Source organism: Macrosteles quadrilineatus, unplaced genomic scaffold (genome assembly GCF_028750875.1).
Source record: "Macrosteles quadrilineatus isolate MER2022 unplaced genomic scaffold, UCM_ALF_1.0 Scaffold_6__1_contigs__length_79288215, whole genome shotgun sequence".
Taxonomy (NCBI): domain Eukaryota; kingdom Metazoa; phylum Arthropoda; class Insecta; order Hemiptera; family Cicadellidae; genus Macrosteles; species Macrosteles quadrilineatus.
The window spans coordinates 68,093,836-68,111,459 of record NW_026542599.1 but is presented as its reverse complement, the minus strand read 5'-3'; the positions used below and the strand labels follow the sequence as shown (position 1 = coordinate 68,111,459).

General features: G+C 35.5%; 1 protein-coding gene across 3 annotated transcripts in view; it reads left to right on the top strand.

Annotated features, from left to right (window-relative positions):
* The window catches only part of LOC128996538 (angiogenic factor with G patch and FHA domains 1), a 57,427-nt gene extending 40,138 nt beyond the window's left edge, over window positions 1-17,289 (top strand). For all 3 annotated transcript variants that reach the window (XM_054421925.1, XM_054421928.1, XM_054421927.1), the window contains one exon: window positions 16,893-17,289. In XM_054421925.1, the coding sequence (XP_054277900.1) occupies window positions 16,893-17,039 (147 nt within the window). In that variant the 3' untranslated portion in view covers window positions 17,040-17,289. The remainder of the gene's footprint in view (window positions 1-16,892) is intronic.
* Window positions 17,290-17,624: the final 335 nt, after the last annotated feature.

The window sequence follows — 17,624 nt, the reverse complement described above, 5'->3', positions numbered from 1 at the left end:
ATTATTACATTTAAAAATTTGGGGCAACCCCCCCCCCCCAAAAAAATTTGGTTTTTGGGGACAGGGGAAATAGTGACTAAAACATCAAAAATAGTTTTTTGTAGCCAGGAATCATGTCTGAAATATTATTACTGTAGCTAGTTTCGTTTAGGAGTTATTAAACCGGTCCGGGACTTTTGGGACGGTTTCCATAAAAAACACTAAAAGGTGAGCCTTTTTGGACAGGAGCAAAATATCGACCTCGGATTTGCGCTGTTGTGTAATTGTTGTGTGTGTTGTGTGTTGTGCGCTGTTGTGTTGTGCTTAATGATACCTTTAAAATTATGGGTCACTCGATAGGGGTTTACATTTCAAAATTTGGGGCAACCCCCCAAATTTGGTTTTTGGGGGCAGGGGAAATAGTGACTAACACATCAAAAAATAGTTTTTTGTAGCCAGGAGTCATGTCTGAAATATTATTACTGTAGCTAGTTTCGTTTAGGAGTTATTAAACCGATCCGGGACTTTTGGGACAGTCTTTGAACGAATAGTGCTATAGCTACTTCCCTGTAGGAAAATTCTCTAAAAGTAAAAAAAAATTAATACTGAAAAGACTACTGACCATAACTTTAGCAAAGCGATTTGTGACCTAATGATTCAAATCTTACATTCCCAAGTCCTAGGAATATTTATTCTTCTGGAAAATTACAACCTTATCCGAGTTTTTTCTCTAGCTAAAAAAAAAACAAAACCAAGACTGTCGTTAGCGATGTAGCAGGTAATGATTTATTGTTTACAGGAGCAACCGTGCAGCATGCAAGCTACCCAAGCCGTACCGTAAACAATGTAAATGCAGTACAATACGGAGTCGATAGTATGGAATCGAGGTCGCTGTCTTTTAGTTTTATTCTTGCAGTTCAACTAGTTCCGCTACAGTTTCTTGTTTATATCTGAGATACGTAATTTGTCAGGCTCTATCCGCTTGGAAACATCAATGTCAGAGTTCTATTTGTTTCCATCTCCGACTAGCTCAAGAGCTAGTTTTATTTCTCGTTTTTTAGTAGCTTAGAATATTAAAGAGAAATATATTAACACTTTGTTTATTTTTATTATTAATTGTAACCAATCGATCATTTTATCACATGAGTGAGTGTGAGTATATTATCTTGGTTCAAGGGTAGAACTCGAATGTACAACCTGAATCATTTCTAATTCAATGGTCTGTGGCATCAAGATAATTAATATCGTATTATTGTGTTTCATTATGGGGTTAAAAATCATTTAAATGTAAAATTTGCATATAAATATTTCAACCTAATATATTACACTTTAAACCCCCTATACAAATGTGTTTCCAAATTGTCCGGACATGTGTTGTGGGCTTGTTACTTGGGCTAAGACAAACTTAAAATGCCATATAAGTATGGGTCTAAAATGCCTAGATTTATGTCTGTCGGTTGTTTGTGATTTCTTTTATTTAATTACCTTGGGTATTTTTCGACGTAGAAATTTAAAAGTTTTGAAGGTAAAAAGGGCTTAAAACATTTTGTTGCAATATCTCAAGCCAATTTAATATGGCGGCCATTTAAAATCTGTAATTTCAAATTTCATGAAAACCATAAATATTTATAAAGTTTGTTACACGATCAAAATGGTAGAGAGTTTAAATCCAAATGAAATGAGTTCTTGTTTGTTAAAATTGGATGACTAAGTTTTTAATGTTTTCTACAATCTCCATACTGCTCTTAAGTTGATTGTAAGAGGGTGGACTCAATGGCTCAATGGATGGACTTGGACTCATGGTCCAAGCACGTCAACTGAAGCTTATTGTGCATCAGCCTCTTAAGTTAAATCCTATTAAATTGTGTTACCGAATGTTATGTATTATGTGTGTCTTAGCCCAAGGAACATTTCGATTTCAATTCCAGCCCTTAAAAAAAAGCCCAAGGAACAAGTCCCCAAAATATGTCAAGGCAATTTGGAAACACCCTGTATAACTATCTGGTAACTGATAAAATCAACTACATTTACTTATAATTTAAAAAAAAAAATTAAATCATCTAAAACATGTTTTACTATTTAAAACTTTTTAAGGTGTCTGTTTTTTTTTGTTTTTTTTTTAGAATTGAAATTATCATTCTGATCATATTATGGCAACAGCCAATAGAAGATGACTTCCAATCATAATAAAAAAGTAAAATAATTTAGAAAAAACTAATTTTTGATGTTTGATTTAAAATTGAATTAATAAAACGCCAATAGGTAAAATAACAAAAAAATCACTCTGAATGTCGCTGTTCAATAAAATTGCCTGTTTCTACATAAACAAGTTTAATACAGTTGTTCATCTTAAATTAAATTGAACTTTCTTAAAACTGTAAATAATATGTCTTACAGTTTGTCTTGTAATAAGCATATTGTATTATACATTTTTCAGTCCAAATCATTCAATTCAAATACCATTACTCAATAATATTTCAACGTAGCCTAATCCATTTTCAGACCGGTAACAAACTTTTAGAATACACGTTTTGTACAAACAAAACCGTGTACCAAAGAAAACTACACAAAGCAACTCACCTGGAATTAAAAGCAATGTTTGACTAGTGTCAGTCTAGTCTGCAGTTGTGCAGAATTAATGACGACTCACAGCGAGCTGCAGTTCCCAGACAAATAATACTAGACTAGTAAAACACAGACTTGCAAACATCTATTATTCAGATTTCCCCCGTTATTCATAGCCAGACTGCGACTCATGATTCAAACTAACCGTTAACTTTAACGTCCCTACTCCGTAAATTGCTTGTAATTAATTTAAACTAACGTAAGGGAATAACAAATGGTATTCTTTGTTCGCCAAAGGTACGCTGTTAAATTTACAAGTGTCTGCATGGAAATGTATTGTTGTAGGTCGTTACTGTATTTAGAGTAGTTTTGTAAATGGTGGAATTTGTTGTAAATGGTTGGTTATTTTTCTGAAGCTGTTGGGTTTACAATTGCTGTGAACTTAATTTGGTCTATTATGATTTTCTTCGAAATTTAATTTCGTTTGTTTATTATAACGAAAAAGGTCGATTTGTTAAAGTTTCGTTGATTTTATGGAATAATATTTTTCATTCTAATATATAAAATTCTCGTGTCACAGTGTTTGTCTGCAAACTCCTCCGGAACGACTTCACCGATCGCTATGAAATTTGGTGTGTAAATTCTGTAGGTATGCGAATCGGACGTAAACTATTTCCCGTTTCGAAATTCTTAAAAGGGCTCCGCCCCAGTGGCTCTGGAGTTTCCCATATTAACCTTATGAGAAATGGAATTAATGAATCTTAACAGCTGTTTCAATTAAACAAGTTGGTTCTGTTCTATGATGTTCAATAGCATTAAAGTTACAAGGATTACCAACAGGGTGCAGCACTATTATTTCTTTTACATTTATGACAACAGCTAATTTGCAACCAAAAGGTGAGTGAGCGTAGCGAACGAACTTCAACCTGGAGGCGAGTGAGCGTAGCGAACGAGCTAACCTGAAGGCAAGTGAGCGCAGCGAACGAGCTCCAACCCAAAGGTGAGTGAGCGTAGCGAACGAGCTCCAACCCAAAGGTGAGTGAGCGTAGCGAACGAACTTCAACCAGGACGTGATTGAGCGATGCGAACGAGATCATCTTGAAAAGTCTTAGGGGAAACCTATAACTTAGGCGATACGAAGTTCGCCGGGTCAGCTAGTTTTTTTATAAAAGTCTCTATCAACACCATTAAAAAAAATTATTTCAAAACTACTTCATCCAATTCTCGAATTATCGTTGTTAAAAGAAGACACACGCACTTTAGCCATCACCAAATCAATTCGTATATTTTTCCTGGATAATTAACACATTTGTGATATCCACCGTGACAACGCGCTTGTATTCCAGTGAAAGTGTGACTTGAAGGATAGGATAAAGTGTAAGGGATGTGACGTGCGCACGCACCTTCCCAAACAGCTGTCCCGATGTGCGTGAAATGCGTGTGGCGCGTAGTCGGCCGACAGAGCACTGAGGGGTAGGAGCTTGCCGTGCCAACATAAGATACACTCGTACATACGTCTACATAGACGGATATAACTGTTTGTCTATCAAATTGGCAACAAACTGTATAGTATCCGTTTGTTACACGTGGAAGCGAACCAACTAGTTCTTTTTGCACCACGATCTTTGAGAGTTCTGAATGTAGGCTACCTATTTGTTGACACTAACCCAACTTATAATTTTTTGTTTGCTCAAAGATTGAACAATCAACGTCAATTGACATGATTATGAGAACCGTGAGGTGAGTCGCACTGGAGGGGAAGTGGCGATCATGCTTATAATCATATAAGAACCTATCAGACTCCTTTATTGTGATAGGACGACCTTACGTAACATAAGGTGATACTTAATCTTGATATACACACTTTTCAATGTTTTTCTATATACATACACTTAAGTCTAGTGGAGCGTTTTTTTTTTCTGTTTTTTTTTGTAAAAACTTGGATCGGTCTTAGGCTAAAAACTACAATTCGTATTTACATTTAAATATATTACATTTCACGACCAAAAAATATAATTTCCACGCAGTTGATTTCATAATCTAAAGAGAACATTGTACTGTGTAAGACTTAATGATTCACAGTTTTTAATGTAGGACCTATATTATTTACACGATTTTTACTCGTTTCTTTTTCTCTTTTTATAACAAAAGATAATGTTTTTACGGTATATAACTTGTATGTCCTCAATTTGTTTGGAAGCGCGGATAATACATTTACTTCTAAAAGTTTCTAATCTCGTAAATGTGAGATAAGAAGAAACGTGATTTTGAAATTTCAACTAATGTATTGCTATCCCTGTAAGAATATGCGTTGAATTGTAAAACGACACCTAGAACAGGCTACTATATATCTCTTCTAATATATACAATTCTCGTGTCACAGTGTTTGTCTGCAAACTCCTCCGGAACGACTTCACCGATCGTAATGAAATTTGGTGTGTAAATTCTGTAGGTATGCAAATCGGACGTAAACTATTTCCCGTTTCGAAATTCTTAAAAGGGCTCCGCCCCAGTGGCTCTGGAGTTTCCCATGTTAACCTTATGAGAAATGGAATTAATGAATCTTAACAGCTGTTTCAATTAAACAAGTTGGTTCTGTTCTATGATGTTCAATAGCATTAAAGTTACAAGGATTACCCCCAACAGGGTGCAGCACTATTATTTCTTTTACATTTACGACAACAGCTAATTTGCAACCAAAAGGTGAGTGAGCGTAGCGAACAAACTTCAACCTGGAGGCGAGTGAGCGTAGCGAACGAGCTAACCTGGAGGCGAGTTAGCGTACGAACGAGCTCCAACCTAAAGGCAAGTGAGCGCAGCGAACGAGCTCCAACCTAAAGGCAAGTGAGCGCAGCGAACGAGCTCCAACCCAAAGGTGAGTGAGCGTAGCGAACGAACTTCAACAAGGACGTGATTGAGCGATGCGAACGAGATCATCTTGAAAATTAAACGTAACGGTACTTTCTTTCCATCGGTCTGTCTTAGGGGAAACCTATAACTTAGGCGATACGAAGTTCGCCGGGTCAGCTAGTATTTATATATTTTAACATTACAATGTGACTGTAATCGATGCAAGAAAATAATACCCCCGCCGCAGCAAACCTGCCGACCAAGCGAATTTCCATTTGTCTGAATAGATTTTCAGTTAAATATATTTTAATAACATTAGGTTTAACGAGTACCTAGGTTTGCTGCTACAAGGAAACTAATAAAGTGTGTTTTTGAGTAAAATATTGATAGCTTAGTACAAAATAAATAAATTTGCCAAGTTTGATCAAAATATATCCATAAACAAGCAAACTACAACAGTTGACAATATTCTCCATAAGATTAACATGGGAATTTTAAATTTACAATTTTTTTTATTTTCTCCGTTACTAATAATCAAACAAAAATACTTTTACATACTAAATTATTTGTTATTTTAAGCTCTTTAAAAAGGTCTAAAGAGAAATCGGGAAATTTTGTGTTTTGAGGGTCAAAAGTGAGAAAAACCTATTTTTACCCCATAAAACCCCCCATAAAGCCCCGTTCCCATGGTCCGATCGTGCTGGTTCGCGAACTCATTCAAGTTTATCCCGCTTTACACCTTTAAACCAAATTTCATCAAAATCGGACAAAAATTACTCAAGTTATCGCGTTCACGGACGTATATATATATATATATATATATATATATATATAAGTCTATATATATATATATACATATATAAAAATTTGAACGAATAGTGTTTTTGGCCTCTGGGGACATCAAAATGAAAAAGTAAATCGGTCCCGGGTCTAGGTCTTACCGTGCCACCTACGGTAATAGCTACTTCCCTATAGGGAAATTCGCTAAAACAGTTTAAAAATCCAGTTATCAGACTCGTTAGCGAAGAATAAAATGCATTTATTGACAAAAGCAAAATGAGCAGCAAAATGACGCTGATTCTGCTTTCACGATAAAAATTGAATTTATATCAGAACTAGATTTGTTGGTTATATTCATGCAATCTATGCAACTTTTCTATTACGCTGGTCGATATATTCGTTAAGGTTAAAAAGTAAGCAATTTTATTGTGGAGGGTATTGGGATGATGAACGGTTCCCGGGTTAAAAGTAAAGTTATGTATGTAAAGTTTTGTTGGTTTAAAGTTATATTGTAGTAAAATAAATTACGGAATTTGATTTGCAGATTTTACCATCGACATGTTATAAAAACCATGAAATTAATATATTTTTGGAAGTAAATTTCTTTTGCTTGTATAGGAACGTGTAAACAAATTGGTATTATTTGTAGCTTTTCAGCCGAGTTGCTGGAAAAATATAATATGGAATTGATTTAATTTGAAATTAGGACACGAAATATTTTACAAAGCAGGATGATGATTAACTAGTGGCTAGAAATTAATGTAATGTATTTAAAAAATCTTGATTTGGCTAGAATCATAATCTGTGTAGAGTCATAATATGATGTGTTCGATTTGTGACAGTGCTTAATTTATGCTAGAATCGTGTGTTTAGTTTTTGTCATAATCATAATCATAATCTTGAGTTGATTTATTCTACAATCATAATCGGTGTTTATTTACCCTACAATCAATATATGTGTTTAAATCAATAACAGAATCATAATCGTTTTGATTCATGACAAAATCATGACGTAGATTTATACCAGACAGCAGTGTAAGTTGTGGAACTGTTACTTTGTAAGAGTACAACTAGAGCTAGAGTATTGCCCCCGTCTAGTCTAGACTATTCTAGACTCAAACTTGGATATTAATTGTCCCGACCATCTGCCCCAACCTTGCTAATGTCCCGACTTTAATATCTCGTTTTTCATCGTCATCTCGAGGAATTCTTGTCAAAAGTTTTTCATTTGCGATCGCTTTTTACAGCAATTTTAAAATTGAAGTTTGCAGGTACTTTAAACGATATAGGTATCAAATGTTTTCCCTTAACTATTTTTGTGTAAGTTTGTTATCGTTAGTTCGATTTTTATATTAATTATCGAACTAACGATGACAAACTTACACAAAAATAGTTTCCATTGCAAGAGAGTTTATTTCGAAGTTGTATCATCAGTGAGATTTGAAATGACATAAATTGACATTTAATTATGTCGAATTAGTACAATAGATTTTCTCGTATTTACGACTAATTCTGTGCTGAATATTATTCTGTAGAACTTGATCGATTGAAAATGAAGTTGCATGGCATACTGGCTAGTCGCGGCTGTTGTAGAGGTTAGGGCGCGGGTTCAAATCTTGAAAATTGCCAACGGTTTTTTATTAACTTTTTTCAAATGATCACCGTAAACTTTTTTCACCACTCAGGTAAATCAGAATATGTTAAACCAGTTTTTACTCTGGGACATATGTAAACTAATCCTCTAAAACACATAGTGCAGTCTATATTTTTATCAGATAGCGAATATGCTGTCAAAGCCCGCCACAATTTGCATTACCCCACGAAAATAATTTTCTAATTTCCAAAGCTGATGGTCGCGTTGGGTTGCATTCTGTCGCTTACAATCCATTATGTAAAACCCGTGAATGCACGGGCTGGTAATGTACATTGCGGACTTGTACAATGTACATTTACAGACTCAATTTTAATCACTGTCCAATCTGTTTTAACTTGTGCACGTGTTGAAGTGACAACTCCATCGTAAGCGTTATTCCAGTCGGGCGAAACCCTATTTACTTGGTAATAGAATATTAAACTGATGGATTGTTGGGGTTTGCGTAAATGTAAAGCTCTGATGGTTTCAGTGTTGTTAGTTTATAAGTAAACGTGTGTATTATTTGATGGTTATTAGTGGGTATGCACGCTATTGGTCGATCTGTATTATGGATTCGCTAAAGTTTTGACGTTTATGTATGGTAAATGTGAGCGTTCGATAATTTATAGTTTTACCAACTTTTCCGGGGTAGCGGAATTTTACCCCCTGAGCAAAACTGACGTCACTAACCAGGGGGTTAAATTCCGGGCTGCGAACTTTTGAGCTGCACATCAGTTCAACAAATTAAAGGTGGAATAAAACGTATATTTTCACGGTTGTGAATTTAATCAGAACACATAATATTATATAACCTAGAAAAGAGTCTACGGGCCGGAATTTTACCTCCGGACTTTTACCCCCTTCATGAGGTCAGCTCAAAATGTACGGCCCGGATTTTTACCCCCGGGATTTTACCCCCTGGTCAAATATAAATATTAGTAAGAATATTTTCTTCGAGATACAATTGTTTTCCACGGTTGTATAATAAATCCTTTAAAAGATTTTCACCCAATCAAATGGGTTACTAAGTTTGTTTACTACTTAGTTTATTGGGATGTGTGTTTGTAAAATAACTAACAGTTGGTCCCAAAAGTCGAATCCCGAAACTCGAACATCAAAATTAAACAATAATACATTCTGTCTGGCGTATTCAAGCTATGCTCTTTTGATAACGTATTGATTTGAAAACTATTTTCGAGTTTCTAAAATATTGTGAACCCCAAAATTTACCTCCGCACACGAAGCCATCTGCTTATCGCTTACTCGAAGTTTCAAGTTTTAACCAAGTGTTGAAATTCTTCTGGACGTTATGGGTGTTTTAATGTAGTGAAAAATGCTACAAACAAGATTTGAGATATAACCTAATTTGTTCTTTCCTGTTGGCAACGAGGCGGAAAAGTTTAAATTTAACATCAAATAAAGAGCAAGATTTGGTTTGAAATTATTAGAAGATTCACAATCTGAATGATAAAATCAAAAAATGGTAAATAACTGTGATTCCTTTTATTTGTAAGGTTGTCTTTTGCAAGAAAGACAAAAATAAACACAATAATGACATGTAAAGATGTATAAACTATAAGTAAGTAGATAGCATGTTTATATGTAACGTACACAACAAAGTTGACTACAAGAGTACAATGAAATGATGTAACAATAACATAGATTATAAATAAACGTGGGGGCCGTGCGCATTTTGATATTTGTCTCAAAACTGGTTTCTGGGGCCAAACGAATAATACAATACCCTTTTGATTTTCAAATCAGCAGAAATTGGTCTTTGAAAGCACCCTCTAGAAAGAAGTCAAAGGCTATGGTCGCAAAGCACTAAGGATACCATTCGCAGGTGCGCTAGATGAGCAAATGACACTTCAATCGTAAAAATCTGTCACAATGTAGGGTGGAAAAGGGATATTACAGAGACACCCCCTGTGGTTTGGAATTATGTTGGCAGTATTGCACGAACTTATTTTCCGCCTCTAGCTAATAAATATACATTTAATTTTTAGTAACATTAATACAGTAATAAAATTTATTGTTTCAACTTATCACAGAGGTGTAAAACAAACATTCAGAAACATATGATTTGGCACTGTTCTTTGTCTGGCGAATATGACGTCGCTCCCGGGGAGTAGAGAATCAAAATGCAAATGAGTAGAGGCTGGGTTGAACTTGACCTTGATTTTGAACGTCTGTGGAACGTCTAGACCGCCCCATTGATCCGACCAGCTGTTTACACTCCCCGCCCAACCCCCGCCAAAAGCACCCTCCACGCACGCACTATATACTTTCCATTTCGCACTTTCTGATTTATTGCACTTTCACTGTCAGCCGAGAAGCCGACGGATTTCATGCGTTTTAAAAATAGTAGTTTGTACTGTAATAGGGTTGTTTATTTTGTTATTTATAGTTTTTTTTTTGTGTGGTGGGATATTCGATATGGGGTTTTCTCATGTCTTCCTATTAATGGGTCGGTACTACAAACATTAGTAAACAGATTAAAATCAAGACCTGACAAAATTGAACCCAAGTCTCAAGAACTCCAGTCGGTAGACCAGCTTATTACGTACCTATAAAAGTTATTAAAGTGAGGATACCAGAATTCTTTTTAAATATGAATACTAATAAGGTTAATATGGGAAACTCTCGAGCCACTGGGGTGGAGCCCGAAACGATTTTTGAGATAAGAATATGTCTAAGTGTTAATCGGGAATGTGCGCTATTATCATACCAAATTTCAACCCTGCCGGTTTAGTATTCGCGTTTACTTGTCACAAACATCCAAACTTTCTCACTTATAGTCCTAATAATAGTATGATAGCATTAAGAGCTCGGAACAAAATCTACAATTTGTGAGAATTTCAGATTCTATGGGATTTTCAATTGCATTTCGAAATTTATTTTTCTCGCCTTCCTTTTAGGGTTTACACTCATAGTTTTCTGTCTCTCTGGTGCGCAATGGATACGTAAATAGCAATCTCCGTAATACATTATTTTCTGATGTCAAAATTACATGTATTCAAATAGTCTCGCAGGTACCGATTTTAGTATTTTTACAAATTCCCAAAAGAAACCATCAATATCACAACACAGAATATGTTCAACAAGCAGAGGCAAGGATAGTATGTAACCCGTGTAACATGTAGGTGCTTCATTGAGCCAGGTGGGAGCTAAACTCGTAGGTGTTCAGTGTTGTCGGCGTGAGTAACAAAACCACAGATATACCTATAACAGTAATAAATACACAAAGCACGATATTAAAGAATTTGTAAACTAGGAGTTAAAATGTATCCACATTAAAAGTCGTACTAAATACCATGTCTGTTTGAAAAGCTCATTTCACGTTATTGGTCTCACCGATTTTTTCGCGATCAATCTACTCTTCAAAAATTAACACTACCGAAAAATTATTGAAATTTAAATTAACGAACACCATCTATCATACAAAATTACTTCTTTTAGCCCAATTTCACGTGGGTTGGGTAAATTGTCAAACGATTTCCACAGTTAAATGTAGTACATCTGACATCACTGGTAGTGCAAAGTGCACGGATCGATCAACTAGTCTAGACGCAACCGTAAACGTAATTGACGGTACAAAACTCTATGTCAGTCAGTTTTATTGGCTCACAGCTCTCGACTGTGCTATACTGTCGTAGGCCGCATGTAGGCATGCTGGAGAAAATAAAACAATCTGTACTGAGGTAATTGTAAAATATTCATTTGTGATTTTCCCACTTGTGTCACTTGGTCCTAGAGATAAAAATCAATCGAATATGTGTTCGAAAAGATATTTACGTTATTGTAAAATATTAAGTTTATAATGTAAGAATTGCTTATTCCGTCACAGCTCAACACATTTTGTCAAATTAGTACATGTTTCGGTGGTAAAACACCATCGTCAGCTTTAGGTACTTGATTAAAATTTGTTAACCTCGTAAGGGATGAACATAATACGAAAGAATTACAAAGATGAAAAACATTTAAACACCTAAAAAACAGGCCTGTTCTGACAAATGACTGACCGCACAGGTAGCAAGGGAGAGTAGTGTATGTACAAAGGTTAGTTGAATGCGATTGAAAAAATCAAATGACGTTCGTAAATACGAAATTTTCAAAAGTGTCTTAAATTCATTCCAATTGTAAACGTTTCCGATCCAAATTATCTGAATACAAATTTTGCAAAACGTAAATAAAACTGTTATTTTTTTCGTTGAAAATGGAAATGTCACTCTATTAGAGGTAAGAGTCATCGTGGATTTCTTCAGTTTAATAATGGGCACTGGGGGAGTGATCAGAGATTAAACTTATAGTTATACAATCTAATCGCTTTGCTCAGAATTAAAACACCACAACTGTAGTACTTCAGCTCATTTTAAGAGAATTGAAAGTTTACGATTTAAAACATTTTGTCACATTGATTATTTCAAGACACATTTTGACTAAATCTTTGTGTACGGATTGTTGTTATGTTTCAAAGGGAGTCAGGTAAATACAGACATTTTTCTTTAATAGTTTTATATCAATAAAATTAATTATTGCGAACAAGACGGCAGGGACTCCACGTTGAAAAAGACAACCGAATCAAATTGTATGAAAGAAATAGGTGGTCACGTAACATTTTTTACAAGATTGTTTTCTGTACCCGTAAATTCATAAACATTCATATACAGGGTGTCCCGGAACTCTCTACCAATATTTTAGGGCATTGCTCCTGGGTAGGAAACATACCTAAATATCATATTTAAATTGTCCGGAAGTCCTTAGTTACTCACACAGCCGCCATTTTGCTTTTTTAGTTATTAATTTTTTTCTAAAGAATGGTTAAACATACGAAATGGAAACTTTGCACAAACATTTATGACTACTAGACAAAGCTACAAAAAAATTATGAAGATTTTTCAAATTCATGAAACAAAATGGTGACCATTTAAAATTTTGTTTCTTAAATAACTCAAAAACCGTTGATTTTATAAAAATTTTAAATGGCCGCCATTTTGTTTTATGAGTTTGAAAAATCTTCATAATTTGTTGGTAGCTTTGTCTAGTTGTCATAAAGGATTCTGCAAAGTTTCCATTTCGTATGTTTAACCATTCTTTAGAAAAAATTAATAACTGAAAAAAAAAACAAAATGGCGGCTGTGTGAGTAACTAAGGACTTCCGGACAATTTAAATATGATATTTAGGTATGTTTCTTACCCAGGAGCAATGCCCTAAAATATTGGTAGAGAGTTCCGGGACACCCTGTATAATACTTTCTTAAATCAACATTTCTCTTGACACCTGATCTACCACTCAGGTCAGCTGGAAAGGTTTTGAGCTCCGTAAAGAAGTATGATTTATTACTTGGATACATTTGCGTACAAGACTCGAGCCAACACGAAAATGTCCCTTTCTCGGAGACCTCGACCACTGCCACAATGACTGCCTCACTGCCTCAATGAGGAAATCTACTTTACAATACCTGACTGGAAAACTAGCACGGTGACTACGACTTGGTGATGATCGAAGAATCTGTGCATACACAAAATACATGGTACTCTATGAAATGAGCCCTAATCCAAGTATGTTGTATAACCTAAACCTAATTGGATTTAGCCACCGAAAAAAATAGCTGATGCAAATTACTCATTTCTGTCGGATACCTAAACTTTTTAACCAACCCAAACTTTAAGTTCAACCTACTGTAAATTATTCATTTTTTGTCACATCAACCGCTAGTAACAAGCACCAAGAGAGCAAATTGAACTGCAGCACACTCTTCGAGTGGCACATTTTATAATTTTAATACAAATGGCTACACCTGATCCGAATAAATGATTTGTCTTCAGTATTTAAAAGTCGCTGATACCATCCTTAAAATTCGATTTCCCCTTTTAGCTGTTTATTTTATTTTATTTGTCAGCAGGCGGAAAAAAGAACGAAAACTGTTCATCCTGACACTTTTCGTTATAATTAGTAAAGACTCGAGAATTGGGTCCGAAAACTCAAATGAGTCGGTGAAAATTGCATTAAAACACTATACACGTATGCAACAATAATGATTGACATGTCGTATGCCCAAGTAGTAGGTTTTTTTGTTTTTTTTTTTAAGACGTTAGTTCTAGCCCGGAACTGTTTTACACATTCTATCAGGCTAGTCCTAGAGGGTTGCTGTATTATCACATTGATAAAAGTCCATTGGTGATTGGCGGGATTTGTACTGGTGGTTTCATGATTGTTTTCCACCTACAAAATTAGCAATCTATCATTATTGTGGTATTTATAAACTTGAATCTTCCAAAAAATTTGTCGTAATTAGTTGTAGCATTAAATTGTGATACTAGAGTAAATATCGCATCTCCATCGACCAGCTGTAGTTAGTTTTTCTAATTTAAACAGATCATAATCGTGAAAATCAGTTTACCCTTTTGGTTTTTTACTGTAATGTCTAACGGGAAACCTAACAAAAATTTGTCCACAGACACTTTCCATCACGAGACGTAAAAACCTCTCATGTGACCCGAAAACCAAACGAGTCGGTGAATTTGCATTGGAAATGACAGTTATATTGCGTGCGCGGGGGAAGGGCGGGGAGGGGGTGGAGACTGCAGTCTGCGCATGCGTAGTCAAGGCCGCGCAATGACCTTGAAACTGCGCCTGCGCCCGACACCTGCCCGTCACTCCCACTCACCACGTCACAGGCACTGCACCAGCGGCTGCATTCCTGTAGTCGCTGTTAACGCGTTTCGAATAATTATTGACGACGTCCCGAGTGAGTATGGATAGTAGGGTAAGTCCCGTCGCACGCGCACGCTTCTGGGAAAGGTCCTTTTATTTTAGTAAAGTAAGGACTTTTAACACCGTAAGTTACTGATTAAATTGATGTAAAGCTGGATTCTTTGATACTTAAATACTGAATAAGATTGGATTTCCACGCCGCAAACACACGGTGCGTATTTTAACAAAGATATTACTGAAAGAATGTGGACTGGATTAGGTGATAGCCTACTGACTAATAAGCTATTTATTTAAACATAGCCGTCTTCTTTATAAATTGTATCAATCCAAAAGTACCCATTAACTTTTGTAAAACTAAAGTCACCCCCCTCCCCCCCCCCAACCACAATATAGGTTTGTGATATTTAAATTTTCGTCTTGGCGAGAAACCTTGCGAAAAACTATTGATTGATTCATGATTTAGCAGTTAGTTTCTAAGGTAAACTTTCTATACATCTGATTCTTTTTATATCCAGTGGTTGGTTGCATCTTATTCAATCAATGTATAACTTAATTTATGAGGTGTGCTTATTGTATCATTCTGTTAAGCTAAACTTTACCAAAATAATGTCATTTTAAACACAAAGTAATCCGGCATATTTTAAAATTTTGGAAAAATCCGTTAGTAGAATTGATGCACTGCTTATTTATTAGGCCCAAAGAATAGGAACAGTTGGTTCCAGTGTCGAACCATAAAAAGGTTTGTTTTCTTATGTGATAGAACCGATAAGAGAATTTAAGTCTACGTGAACGTCCATTAAAATTATCCCAAAGTTGGAAAAAACCTTACATCCCATCACATTTGAAATGTTCTTATTGGTCACTAGATTGGCCTTTTTAGTTGATATGTAGGTTGTGCATAGTTTGGCATTTATTTGTGCGTGATTAATTAAGAATTTTTAAAATTAAATGATTGGATAAGGAAACTCAAGGTTCAACTGAGATGAAAAAGGGCGCGTCCTAATTTTTGATATTTGTAACAGTGAATCTACCAAAACTTAGGTGTTTGCAGTTTCAACACTTAGTTTTCCTATATGTTTGCTGGCAACAGGACAACCTGCCTTCGCGGTTTACCTGTTAAGATTCAGCAAAACTCAGCAGTCTGACACGATTGTATCCATTGAAAGTTACGAGTCGCAATCAGAAGCCGTCGCAACGACACCCTCCTACTCAACCAAATACTAATTTAGGCTGCGTTGTGTGACCGTTTGCAGTCATAAAGTCAGTAAGTGATCACATCGGCGACCGGTCTTGCAACAATGTAAATGCATGTGATGGTCGTGGGCGAATAAATTAATACATCGTCCACCGCCGCGCCTCGCAAAGAAGATTGTGTGAAATTAACGCCTGACTAAATTGCCTGTCCGACGTTTTGTTTGTGTCTACTCGGCCGTGTGATACGGTGTATAATTTACTCGATACATTGTGTAGAAAAAGTCCGATAAGAAAATAAGTGGGCTTGGTCCCGTCATTATGGTTCAACTTTGTAACAGAAATGTAATCTGCGACGGAATGCGGAGTGGAACGTCGTGTAAATGCCGAGGCTGCGGATATCTTTGGTGCCGAAGGTTGAGATCAAACAAAAGTTTATATTAAGTGTGTGTCTTATGTTTAGAAGCTTAGCCCGAATAGAATCCAAATTTGGATTCAATCGTTGATGCACATATTTACATCCACGGATTCGATAGGGTTGTTTGTTGGAATCGTTTCATCGAGGTTTAGTAGAGCGACATAAGAGGAGGCGTTTTTATTTTTGTATTCAGTAATTTTGGTTGTTCTAGCCTCCAATTATTGTTCAGAATTTGTTCTATTGTCTCGTTAGGCTGTGCAATGGTATGTGTATTTTAGAATACATTTTAAGGGAGTTTATACATGTTATTTGCTGCTATTATCATTACATTATGTTGAGACAGGGAAACTGTAGGGTGTGTATATTAACCAGAACTTGAGTATGAAAGATGAGTGTAGAATTGAGTGAGGTAACTTTGACTTATCCCGTGGACTCCTAACTATGTCTATCCACATTTCTCTGGTAGTTGCCTCTAAGTCTTGCCTTCCATAAGTTCAATAGTTTACATTATATCGGTACAATATACAAACCCTTGTAAACGCCTGCTTCAACAACGCCTGCGAAATCGTACAAAAACGTTCGAATGTCATTCAGAATCAGTCAAATTTGTTTTCTCTACATATGTTTCATTGCATGTGCGAATGTCATCCAGAATCAGTCAAATTTGTTTTCTCTACATATGTTTCATTGCATGTGCGAATGTCATTCAGAATCAGTCAAATTTGTTTTCTCTACATATGTTTCATTGCATGTTGCAGGTTCTGGTCGAACAGAGGCCAGATAAGGTTGGGTTGGGATCTGACTTGGTACATCTACCAGTAGCTGACCCTAAGGCGAAGAAGAAGGCCGAATTGTGGAAAAAAGCTCAGAAGAGATTTCAAGAACTAGAAGATGATGACGACTGAACCTTTATATTTAATAGCAATTTGCTGTGAGGAACAACTAATTAACCAAATGTTTTTTTTTTCAATTCTTATTGACATCCGATTTTATTTTATAAAAAATCCATATGTAAATCTTTTGTTTCTTACGATGCTTTTTGCTGTTTTAACGTTAACTTATAAAATATTTATTATTCTAAGCCAGCACATTTGTGTAAGTTCCAGATAGTTTCTGTTATGGTTATCAGTAAAACTTTGTTATATTTATTGATAATTGTGTTTTTAGTTTAATAACCTTATTTACCTTTCTGAATACAATGTCATGCATGTATTAGTTGTGCACTTCATTCAAACTCTTATAACTTCAGCCAAAGTGCAATCTTGCATCAGCTTTTGATTTGTTATCGATTGTACCTAACGTTCATTTCATACGATGCAGTCGTATTTATGAGTGGACGTAACTTTTTGTATTTTTTAACATCAAATAAATGGATTTTCACTAAGCATTATATCCATGGCTTGTGTATACATACTTTTATAAGATAGTTTTCAGAAAAATTAATTTATACGAAAACTGACACTTCACATCTTGCAGAAAATCTATGCTTT